Source organism: Miniopterus schreibersii (assembly GCF_964146895.1).
Source record: "Miniopterus schreibersii genome assembly, chromosome: 15".
Taxonomy (NCBI): domain Eukaryota; kingdom Metazoa; phylum Chordata; class Mammalia; order Chiroptera; family Miniopteridae; genus Miniopterus; species Miniopterus schreibersii.
The window spans coordinates 24,781,231-24,794,390 of record NC_138115.1 but is presented as its reverse complement, the minus strand read 5'-3'; the positions used below and the strand labels follow the sequence as shown (position 1 = coordinate 24,794,390).

At 36.8% G+C, this 13,160-nt stretch overlaps 1 protein-coding gene across 4 annotated transcripts in view; it reads left to right on the top strand.

The window, feature by feature from the left end:
- RASA2 (RAS p21 protein activator 2) overlaps positions 1 to 13,160 on the top strand; it is a 93,996-nt gene that overhangs the window by 44,846 nt on the left and 35,990 nt on the right. For all 4 annotated transcript variants that reach the window (XM_081160337.1, XM_081160336.1, XM_081160338.1 and 1 more), the window contains exons 6-7: positions 9,222 to 9,305; positions 10,955 to 11,027. In XM_081160337.1, coding sequence (XP_081016463.1) covers positions 9,222 to 9,305; positions 10,955 to 11,027 — 157 coding nt within the window. The remainder of the gene's footprint in view (positions 1 to 9,221; positions 9,306 to 10,954; positions 11,028 to 13,160) is intronic.

The window sequence follows — 13,160 nt, the reverse complement described above, 5'->3', positions numbered from 1 at the left end:
CTTACATGGGTACTTACAACTGCCCTGGAGTTTTACTGTGTTTCTCTAATGCACCAATGAGATTTTCTATCACTGCAGACTGTAAATTGGTCACATCTTCCTGCGTATAAATCTGCAAATCTGTCTTGGCATCCATCTTTTTATCCTTATGTGATAGCAGAGGAGGTGTCCCTTCTCCTACTGGGGGTGCATTTTCCCATGTGATCCCTGGATTCCTTTATTTCCCCTACTCAAAGACTTCACTCCTTCAGGTTTCCCTTCTTTTGTGTCACCCACTTTACCCTCTCTTTTAGATTGTTCTTGTCACTATGTAAACATGTTCTAGCATCTCCCATCCTAAAAGACATGCCTCTCAAGGTCTCACCTCCACCCCTCTCATCGCCATTTCTCTGTTCTCCTTTGAAAATAAGACTTCTCCAAGTAAAATTGCGTAATAAATATAAGTGTGTGTACACACTAGCTCTGTTCACTGAGAAGGCCTAGAAACAGTGTCACCCCAGTAGCAATGAGTATACTTAGCCCCCATATTTTGGTTCCTAAATATCATTCTCCAATCAGTACCGTCTGGTAGATCTTTCTGTTTTGATGAAAATGTTTGTATTTTAACTGTCCAATACAGTAACCACAAACTATGTGTATGGCTATTGAAAACTTGAAATATGGCTATTGGTACTAAAAAGCTGAATTTTTAATTTTGTCTAAATTTAAGTTTAAATAACCACAAGTGGCTGGTGACTACAGTATTAGAGCTGCACCAATAAAAAGAACTTGGACTTCTTTTTAGCTGTGGCTGATTTCAAGGCTTGGGCAGAGAAAATACAAGATGATCCCAGAGCATCTGTAGAGTCAGAAAGTAAGGAAGTGCTCAAGAAATGAGGGTGTGTAGAAAGGACATTGAAGCCAACTTGAAGGAGCTCCAGATAACCAAATCTGAGACGATTTGAGCATCAAAATGAAAAATGATAATGATGGATTAAAACCTATAGAATAAAATAAATATCTATGAGTCAGTGCTGCTATAAACAAATAAATACATGGGGGAGAAAGGACAGCTTTTCCTTGTAATAGAATTCTAATTAATGAATGTAGAGCAAGTGATAGAAATCATCATTGGCAAACACCACAATAATAATTAGTATAGGGACAAATCACCTATAGTTGTTAAAAAAAAAACAAAAAAAACATAAGTATGATGACAAACAGCATATTTGCATAGTCTCAAAGAATATTCACACAAGATGTCTGATAGATACTACTGTAACCGAGTGACCAAAGCTAGTATCACCTGAAATGAGACATCCAGGACCTCCTTGTATGATGAACTGTTAAAGACACCAGAATGCAAAATCTCAATCTAATCATGAGCAAGCATCAGACAAATTCAAATTAAGGAATATTCTACAAAAGAACTGGCCAGTACTGGCAAGATTGTGGGGCAAAGAAGGAAAATTGAGGAACTGTTTTAGGATGGAGGAGACTGAGAGACGTGACAACTAAATGCAATGTGAGATCCTGTTTTGCTTCCTTGACCAGAGAAAGGACATTGGTGAAATTTGAGTAAGGTCTATAGAGTAGTTAATATTATTATTAACTAACATTGTATCAATATTAGTTTCTTGTTTCTATAAATCTACTTTGGTTCCACAAAACGTTAACATTGGGTGATGAGTATATAGGAACTCTCTATATTATTATTATTATTATTATTTTTAAATATATCTTTATTGATTTCAGAGAGAGGAAAGGAGGGGGAGAGAGAGAGATAGAAACATCAATGATGAGAGAGTCATTGATCGGCTGCAGCCTGCAACTGGGCATGTGCCCTGACCGGGAATCGAACCCTGATCACCTGGATCCTAGGTCGATGCTCAACCGCTGAGCCACACCCGGCCAGGCTCTATATTATTTTTACAACTTTTTGAAAGTTAGAAATTATTTCAAGTTAAAAGTTAAAAAATTTGTTTACACCTTGTGCATTCAGCCCAGGTCTTTTTTTCTAAGCTCTAGACTCATATGTCCACCTGCCTTTTGGGCAGCTTCACTTTGATGTCTCAGAACATTGCATTTTAACACATTTAAAACTGAAGTACTGATTCTCATATATATCCAGCTCCTCCCCACAGCCTTAGCAAATGATACCACCATCCACCTAATTGCTCAAGCCAGAATTCTGAGAGTCATTTAAAATCTTTTCTCCTCACTTTCCCCTTACATTGGATCCATTTCTTACTGATTCTATAAAATATTTCATGTATTTTCTAATTGTTAATAATATTTACTGACATGTCATTTCAAACTACCAACCATTTCTTACCTTGACTATTTCAGTAGTCTTTTAGCTGGTCTTCCACTCTGCAATCCATTCTCTTCATAGCAACCCAGAGTAATCTCTTAAAACATTAATTAGATATGTCGTTCCCCTGCGCAAACACTTAGTGATTTCCCATCACATTTAGAATAAAGTGCAAGTCCCTTATCTTGGCCCACAAGATCCGGCATGTTCTGACCCTGCCTGCCTCTTTGATTTCATCTCCTGGCATGCTGCTGCTTGTCCATATGCTTGCTGGCCTTTTCTCAGTTCCTTGGATGGGACAAACTCTTCCAGTTTAGACTCTACATCGGCTGTTCTTTTTGCCTGGAATGACCTTGTGACCATTCTTTTTCTAGCTGGTTCCTTCTCATCCTTCAAATTTCAGCTTAAATACCACTTATGCTAAAATAGGACATTCTGTTCTTTTTCTTTCATAACACTCATCACTATTTGTCGTTACTATTTTTTTTCTTTATCGCTTATCATCTGTTTCTTCAAGTGGACTGTAAGCTCCGTGAGGTCAGGCACCATGTTTGTCTTACCCCATCATCCCATTGTCCCACTCCCTGACGCTTAATAGGCATTAAATAAATCTTTGAAACAACTAAATGAAGAAAGATAGTAACATTTGTCTTCAAGGATGAATAGAAAGTAGCTAGCCTAGAAAAAGTGAGATTTTTTTTCTCCCCAGAAGGAGAGAACAATATAGGCAAAAGTAAGGAGGCAAGAACCAGCATGGTGAGTGTGAGTGTTTGAGGGTATAATTAAAAGCAGTTTTATGTTACTTAGTGTATGAAGCTTGAGTCAAAGATAGGTCAGAAGTTGGTGAAATAGGCTAGAGCTAGATCTTGAGGCTCTTAGTACCATATGAACTTACAAAACTTATATGAGCTTATGGAATTATTGGAAGACAATAGAGTAATATGGACAAACTTGCATTTTAAAAAGATCAGATTTGTGCCCGGCTGGGCTTGGCTCAGCGGTTGAGTGTCAACCTAGGATCCAGGCGATCGGGGTTCGATGCCTGGTTGCGGGCTCGATCAATGACTCTCATCATTGATGTTTCTGTCTCTCTCCCTCCCACTCCTTTCCTCTCTCTGTAATCAATAAAGATATATTTTTTAAAAAAAAATCAGATTTGTGACAACAGTTAAGTATAGAAACTGGGAGGTGAATCAGAAAGGTGAATTAGGGCAATCCAAGTGAGAAATGGTGGATTCTGCACCAGAACAGTAGTTGCAGATACGAGAAAGGCAAACAGAGGAAGAAATATTTAAAGAGTAGAATTACCAAAACTTACTGATTGATTAGATACAGAAAATGAGGAAGAAAAAGGAATTGAAGTATGGTTCCTCAATTTCTAGATTGCGTTACTGGGTGGATGGTGGTGTTTGCAGCAAAGGGAAAATGGTGGAGAAGGAGTTGCTTTAGTAAGATGGTAATGAGTTTTAGCTGGATTTCTGTCTGGCATTTGGATATAAAAATTTAAAACTCTGTGGAGAGAGCTCAAATAGAAATGTAAAGTTAATGGTAGTTGTGGCCAAAAGATAGAGAGAAATAGACTTAAAGGGAGGTTATACAGTGTAAAGAGAGCAGTTGACTGAGAAGAGATCCAGCAGAAGAGGTAGGATAGTATGTGAGAAAACATGAAGGTGACAGACAGGTGATATGAGGAAAATTAGGAGAGGGGGCGCCAAGGAATCCAAGAAAAGCAGGTTTCAAGGAGAGAGTAATCAGAAGTATTAATGCAGCTGAGAAGTCCAATAACAAGAGCCCTGAAAAATATGGGTAGTATTTGACACTCAAGGGACCTTAATGAGCAGAGTTGCCATAGAATGACAAATGTAGAAAAAACTAGGTTTAGTAGGCTGCAGAGTGAATGGTAGGTCAAGAAATTTGGAGAGAAAAACAGAAAAATTAGATAGGTACAGGGTGACATGAGGTCCAGGCAGCGATTTTTATATTAGAGAAACAGGCCGGGGGAGGGGGGGAGTGAAGGGAGAGAAGTAGAGGTTAAATATATGGTTGGTTGTTGCTAGTGTATAGAAATAAAAAAATGTTTTTGTATCCTGCAACGTTTTTACATTCACTTGTTAGTTCTACTAATTTTTTTGTTTTTTTAAATATATCTTTATTGATTTCAGAGAGGGGAAGGGAGAGGGAGAGAGAGAGAGTAACATCAGTGATGCGAGAGTCATTGATAGGCTGCCTCCTGCACACCCCTGACTAGGAATTGAGCCCACAATCCGGGCATGTGCCCTGACCGGGAATCGAACCACGATCTCCTGGATCCTAGGTCAATGCTCATCCACTGACCCATGCCCAGTTGGGCCTACTAGCTTTTTTATAGCCGCCATAGGATTTTGTACATAGACAATCATGTCATCTGTGAACAGACATTTTTACTTCTTCCTTTTCAGTCTGGATATCTTTTATGTCTGTTTCTTGTCTTATTACACTGGCTAGGACCTCCAATATAATGTTGAGTAGAAGTATGAGAGCAAATATCCTTGTCTTATACTTTGTCTTAGGGGGAAAACATTCAGTTTTTATTATTAAGTGTGATGTTAGCAGTCCTTTATTAGATTGAGAAAGTTCCCCTCTGTTCCTAATAAATATATATATTTATATAATTTATTTTTTATATGATTAGTGTAAGAATTCACCAGTGAAGCCATCTGAACCTGAAGTGTTTTTATTTTGTTTGTTGGTGGGAAAGTTTTTAACCAGGAATTCAATTTCTTTAATAGATACGTAGCTATTCAGATCTTTAAAAAAGTAATGTTTGGTCATTTGTATCTTTCAAGGAATTTGGCCTTTTAATCTCAATTGCCCAGTTCTTTGTCATAAAGTTGTTCAAGTTATTTCTTTTTTCCTTTTAATACCGGTAGACTTTATAGTGATGTCATGTTGCTCATTCCTAATGTTGGTAATTTGTGTCTTCACTCTTTTTTCCTAATCAGTCTAGCTAGAGGTTTATCAGTTTTAATTATCATCTTGTTTAAAAGGTGGGGAAGGGAGCTTTTGATTCCACTTACTTTTGTATATTTTTTGTTTGCTTTCTATTTTATTGATTTCCACTCTTATTTTTGTTTACTTTGGGTTTAATTTGCTCTTCTTTTTCAATTTTCTTATAATGAAGGCTGAAGTCAGTGATTGGAAATCTTTCTACTTTCCTAATGTAGGTATTTAGGGTTATCCATTTTCTTCATTTTAAAATAGTTTATAATTTTTTGTTTTATTTTTCTACCTATGGATTATTTAGACGTAAGTTACTTCGTTGTCTGATATTAATGTAGCCACTTTGGCTAGCTGTCTTTCTTCTTCCTTTTTTTATGTTTCTAATTCAAATTTAATATTATAAAATTCTAAATATAACTTTAATTTTATATTTATATCTTTCCTCTTGATTGAAAATCTTTAATCCCTAACAACATTAACCTAATTATTTCTTTTATCGCCTGTATCTTATCTTGTAAGAAATAGAAAATAGATTTAAAGTAATACTACTATTACTACCACTGACAGGTAGGTTACTGAATAAAGTTTAAGAGATCTTTCTGTTGTTTGTTCTAAGAATATGTATCACTTAGGATGTAGAGTCAAATACTGTGTTCTAGTCCCTTGAAATTAATTCTTTCTTTTTTAGTGGTTCCTCAGGTTTTTTATTTTTAAGGATTGCTTCTTAAGTTTAATTTTACTTTTGAAATATAAAAGTTTTTATGTTTCCAAAGTCAGAACTTACATAAGGTATATTTGGAGAAGTATCACATCCACTCCCAACCCTGTAGCCTCCTTACTCCTTTGTTTAAAAGTTGTGGATTTTCTTTCCATTATTTTTTGAAATATAAGCAAATACACACACATACATATATAAGTAAAAATTAAAATATATTTGCATTTCCCACTCGATTCTGTAGCGTTCTGTAACTCTCTTTTTTAAGTTAATAATGCATCCTGAAAATTACTCCGTATCAGAGTAATTAGAGAATAGAGATTTATCTTGCTTTTTTTGACAACTACATAGATTTCCAATATAAAGATTTACTATAGTTTATTCACTCAGAGCCCTACTGATGGACATTTGGATTGTTATTACCCATGCACTTAATGAGCTTGCTTCCTTTATTTTTTCTCGTTTGTTTTTGTTAATCCTAACCTGAGGATATTTTTTCCATTTATTTTGTTTTTTAGAGAGAGTGGAAGGTAGGGAGCAAGGGGGAGAGAGGAAAACATCGATGTGAGAGAGACATATCGATTGGTTGCCTCCCACACACCCTGACCAGGGCTGGGGATTGAACCTGCAACCCAGGTACATGCCCTTGACTAGACGCGAACCCAAGATCCTCCAGTGCACAGGCCGATGCTCTAACCATTGAGCAACTCCAGCCAGGGCTAATGAGCTTTCTTTTGATTAAGTATTAGCATAGTATATATTTTTCCATTCTTTCACTTTCAACCTAATTTTATCTTTATATTTAAAGTGAATTTCTTATAGATAGCATATAATTTCCTTTTTTGTTCAATCTAAAAATGTCTTTTTAATTGGCTTGTTTAAACCATTTACACATCTATTTAATATGTGTTTATTGCTCTGTCTTTGTGTCTACTAATCTTTTCTTCTGCCATATCGAATCTTCTGTTGTTCCCACTCATTGTGTTTTTCTTTTCAGACCTGTATTTTTCATTTCTAGACTTTAAAATTTTAATGTCTTCTATGTCTCTACCAAACATATGAAATGTAGTTATAACAACTGGATTTTAATATCCTTATCTACTTATCATCTGTGTCATTTCTGGTCCTGTTAATATTGATTTGTTTTTCTTTTTTATTGTGGATTGTGGGCTTCAGGAATTGTTGCCTTTGCTCTTTCCAAATGGTTCTTTCCCAGGCCTCAGATAGGGACCCTTGGAGGACTCACCTTGTTTGTTCCCCCCTCAGAAATGACTATACTCTGCTGATGATTGTGTCCTTTTTTTAAATAAAGTTTTTTTCTGGTGGGAGGGTAAATCTATTCCCTGTTACTCCCATCTTGGCTGTATGTAGAAGTTAACATTTGTGTTTTCATTAAAAAAAAAAAAAAATTCAAGGAAAAGATTCAGATTATTCTGTATTATAAACTAGTTTGGACTAAATTTATTTTCCTGTGTAATTTCTAAAAATAAATGTATTGATATCAAATGCTTTATATGTGATATGTAAACAAGATATACGATAATGTAGTATACTGTGGTTATTTTCAACATTTTCTACTCATTTATGGTTTATGATATGAAATTGTTTGATTTACCAATTAGAAGAATAGTTGTATCCTATGTATTTGAAACATAGTATTTCATAATATATGCAGCAAATAAAATAATCTGTATTTATATTACTGTTTTTCACAAAACTTTTATACTCCTGATGATTTTTATAGACCGATACTTTTGGCTTATAAATAAGTATTATTGTTTTGGTTTGTGGGTATTACTGTTGAAGTCTTTGTATACCGAACTGCATTTTTCTCAGTTTTTTAATACTTCATAAAATTATAGTAAATTTTTATAATTAAGATTTCTCATAATTAGTGTTTACATGAGAGAAATTTTGTATTACAAGGAGAGTAATACAATATATTCAGGCTCCATGGGAATGTAGAAGGACGGACACTAGATTTTAGAAAGTTAAGAAAGAAGAAGTTGAGTCTTGGCCCACTTCTTACAAACTTTGTATCACCTTATTAGCCTTATTTTGTTACTTTCTCACTAACCTTTTTGAGCCGCCTTCTTTAAAATGGCATGATGGTACTTTGATACTCTACTCAAAGGCAGTTGTGAAAATTGGTTGCATTTTGTGAAAATACCTAGTGAACTGCAAATGTTATATAAAAACCAGGTATCGTTCTGAAGTTTAACCTGAGAAGTATAAGTTTCACATAGTATGTACAGTGGGAAAGTTTGACTGTACCTACGCCTAACAATAATAACCAGAATAATTATCTTTGTCTGCTCTTTCTTTGGCTAGTTTCAGAAATACTTAAAATTTGGTTTTTGATACCCAATTTAATAGAAATGAGTCATATTATCATTTCTTTCTTCACTTGGCAGCACACCATTTGTACTTCACCACATATATGATCTGTGGGTTGTGGAGAGAAATAAGGATGTTGCTCAGTAACCCACATCTTTCAGTGAAGAATATGTCTCAGCAGCATTGAGTTTCTCTTGGGCATCAGGAAATGCAGACCCTTAGATGTTAAACTGAAATCATGAACTCAGTCATATTTAGTGAGAAAATTTAAGGAGCAGGTCATTGCGTCAGACTCTGTGATCTCTGTAAATCCAACTACTGTTACCCAGGGAGTGGATTAGATACCTTGATTTTTATGGTCTAAAGCCTTTTCAACAGAATGCTGCAGGAGCTGTTACTGAGAATCAGAATAAAAGGCTACAGAGCTGTGCGAGGCTTGCCCTCTGTATATGAATCAGATGTTAGGTGGAAACCACAGTTGCTTCCTTGTTTCTCATTCATGCTTTAGCAGAGGCTGTGCTGCCTTAGACCCAGCTTGGTTTTGCAGCTTCTCCTTAAGGTTCACACCGCTGCCTTTTCCTTTAGAAGCACAGCAGTTCTAATGTGTTGTCAAGCCACAAAATGCACCTTGTTAGTTATTTAGGGGTGATATGCGTGCTAACTATTATTTGGTAGTCTGAGTACTGATTGTGGCATTCTTGTGTAATCCTGTTCTGGAAATATAGCATAAGTAAATGCATACATCCATGTATTTGGGGTAGGTGGTATATAGGCATACAGCTGCAGGCACGTGGAAAACAATTTTAACCCTTTGAATATGTTAATTTGTATTTAAAGATAATGTTTTATATTGTTTAACCTGAATATCATATATCATTTTCTTTTATTCTTCCTTAGCATCAAGGCATGCCATGGGTTGCCTCTCATAAATGGACAAAGCTGTGACCCGTATGCAACAGTTTCTCTGGTGGGCCCTTCTAGGTAATGTTTATTGAATTATAAGATTTTTTAAGTTTTAAAGTTTGGTGTAAGAATTACAAAATTAAGGTTCTAAGAGCAAATGCTAACTAGCTACTTAGGACACAAAGTAATGCTTTGAAAGAAAAATCTTCAGTAAGTTCTGTTATACACTTGTAAACAACCAAGTCCAGTTTTTGTAGAAAGAAAATGGGTGTCATTTCAAATCTGTCAGACTCTTAGGCTGTGGGGAAGGAACAACATCAGTTTTATAGTAGTTAAAATGTACTTTAAAACACAAACTTGACCTTCCTTATTGATGCATCAATCTTCCTCCTGGCAAATGTCTTAGATTTTATGTAGGTAAAATCCTGTTTTGATAAATGCTAGCTCAGAATAAGGCAGTTTCCATATTGTTATCTGGAAAGCAGCTTGGGACTAAAAACGCCTTTTCTGCTCATGGCATCTGTGCTTTGCAGAGAGAATTCCAAGCTGCAGACAAACTGCTGAAGTGCCAGAACATGGTGAAGTGCACCTGCCAGATCATATATTCAAATCACTCAGGATAATTTAGGGGAAAACCTGTAGCACTTTGTACTATTTTGTATTTCATAACTTCATTATGGTTTTTTTCAGAGCCTGACTAGTCTGACATTTGTGTACAACTGGAAGGTTTAGAATCAGGAAACAAAGAGCACAATATGCCCTCTACACAAACACAACATTCACACACAGACGCACACCCCTTCTCCCGATCCCCAAGCTCTCTAGGTATTCTTATTTTTTAGAAAATCACCAGTGAGTTGCTTTGAAAAATGTATTTGTGTATGCACGTGTGTGTGTATGTGAAATACCTAGCACCATGCCTGGTACTTATTGGGTACTCAACAGATACCCAATCCTATAACATTCATGCTATCAGAGGAATTTAATTTTGCATGTTAAAAATATTTAACCTCGTGGAGCTGTTTTTGTTTTTTGTCTTTGTTTATAATCTATAACTGACAGGCAAATTCTTAAGTGTAATTGTTTAGTAACATACAGATAGAAACTATTTGGCATGTTAATCTTTTATAAAGTCACTGTTGGTTTTGATTGTAATATAATTATATACAATGTTAACTTTGGGGGGGAGGCTGGAGAAAGACTTCGTGGGACTTCCCTATACACATTTTTGTAACCTCCTCTGAATCTATAATTATTTCAAAATAAAAAGTGTTTTTCATAAAGCCACATTATAGCTAAATCCTGAGAAGTAAACTGTGTTGAGAATGCTTTTCATGTGTCTCAGGTATTTTTTCAACATACATAAAAGTACTCTGAATCTCATTGTCTTCCTTCTGCCATTTATTCTAAGTTGCTTATATATTAGAATGTTATTAAAAACCCCTGACTGACATAAGCTTGGCAGTCAATCTAGTATAGCCATTGAGAGAATAATACAGTTTTGCTATATATCAGGTACACAAAACTTGTGTATTCTGATTTGAATTTTTAGACACCTAAGCCTCACCCCCACCCCACCCCCACCCCCAAGTAATACTTAAAACTACGGTCTTCCCTAAGTCATCTTAACAATTAAATGGAGGTCAGGCTCCCTGGTTGGAAATAGCATGTTTTATAATTGTGTACTGTTAAGTTCTACAAGGTAAAACTCTACCACATTGGAACAGGAATGACCAAAAGAAGACTAAAGTAAAGAAGAAAACAAGCAATCCGCAGTTCAATGAAATCTTTTATTTTGAGGTAACTTTTTGTTTTGTATAAATATTAACATTGAATATTTAATACTGAATGCTGATTTATTTATTTTTTTCAAATTACAGCCATAGGAATCATTTTACCAACTAATGCAACTAAGCATGTCCCTCCTGAAAGCAGTAGAGCCATGGTGCAGTGCAGTGGAGGCTCAGTATATAAAACCATTGAAGGCAGAGCTCTGATTGATTTGGGAATGGGGAGGTCTGGGAGCATACCCACTTCCAAGTCATCCTCAATATCACACCCTTCTCCATACACCCCTCCCCACCTCATCCAGCCCCCGCCCCCCACTGCCTGACACAGTGGCCACAGGACTCTTCTACAGAGCACTGTTTGAATACCACTAGTGAAGTCAGCATACATCACTTGCTACCAAGTGATTCTAGTCCCAGTTGACTGTGAACAAATCACTAAATGTGAGGCTCAAGTTTCTTATCTTGTGAAAAGATAATTTTTTAAAAGAAAATAGTAGCAGCCCTACCTAACTGATGGAGTTTTTATGAGGCCCAAGTGTGGTACTGTTTTGAGAGACTGTAAAGTCTACTCTGTGGACAGATGCTTATTTTCATAGAGATCTTCACCTGCCTTGAAGTTGCCCCAATGACATTACTTTGGAGTTCTTTACTGTGGAGCATTTCTTAAATTTGTTAAAGAAATCCTTTTTCCTATTATTTGAAAACTACAGGGGGGGAAAATAGTCAAACTCTCCATTCTAAAAGATTGTGTCCTAGCTGTAGAATATGTTGCAGTTGAGATTAACATGTAGGGTAGATTTGAAAGAAACAGTTGTATTTTGTGCTTTTCATTTTGTGTGTGTGGTTGACATTTCCACGGGGAGAGTGAGATCCCATCTAGCCATGCCTGATGGCTGCACTTTAATAAAAGGAGCCTAGGTTGAAGAAAATGCCAGAATTGAAGTAGGAAGAACTGTGGAGATGGAGGCAAGGGAGAAGGAAAACGAAAGAAAACATGCCGGCGTGAGACTTCGTTCCCTGGCCCAGGACCAGTTCAGTTCTGTGTGTATTAATGGTTGTTACACTGGCCTGGAGAAAACACGGCAGGGGCAACTCGGAGCAAGCAGGTGGCCCTTTGAAAGTCAAGACCTAACCTGCTTGCTCTGTCCAAGCATATACCTGTTAGGCCTTGAAACAGTCATTCAAAGGTTACTTTGTTGAGCTAATTATAAGGTTCAGTGTCTGTCCTCTAGTGGAGCAAGAGACACAAAATGCACATAACATGTGTACACTCTGCTCCGGCTGAGTTAGCAAAGTCAGAGAAAAGAGAGTATTGGAGAGAGGGAGCATTTGGAGATAGGAGAGCAGAAAGTTGTGTCCAAAGAATAGCAAGTAGTAATTTGACTGGAAGGTTTGTGTAAGGGGATAATGGGAACTGAGCTTAAAAAGACAGAGTAGGCCCACCTAGTGAAAGCCTGATTGCCTGCCTGAGGTGCCTAACTATCAGCCACGGAAGGTTTTGGAGCCTGGAACTGTAAGAGTAATGCAGTGTTTGGGGGAGAATTAACTGTGATCTATGGGCCAAATAGAAGGGGGAGGAGGAAGGGAGATAAGAGACTGTGGTAGTCTAGCTGTTTAAAAAAGGGTGGGTGGGAGGGGAGGAAGTGGATCGGATCCAAGAGAGTAACATGGAAATAGAGAAGAAGGGACAGGTGAGAAAGAAATGGCAAAGGGCAAGGGAGTGAATTACTTACAGAAAAGACAAGGGGGGAGTTAAATGTTGTCTTCATGATTTCTTATGTGGAGAAATAGAAAAATTAAGAGAAGGAAAACAGAAGTGGTTCATTTGGGGGCACAGTGAGCTTGAGGTCTGACATGTAAAATACCCCAATAAGCAGGTTATGACTGAAATTTAAGATGGGTGATGGCTGCAGATAAAGACTCAAGATTTGCTTACAGAGAGTCGAGAAAGCCAAGAGGGCGGGGGTACACAGTGAAGGAGAAAAGTGAAGGCCGCGGGCCTGGCACTCGTTCGGCATTCAGCTGAGCATGTCTCTTCATTTCTGTACTGTCGCTTCCTCATTTCTGATGAGGATAATAAATCTAGCTGCCTGCTTCAGAGCAGCAATCTGATAAAGAAGGGAGATAATGGACCTGAAAGCAC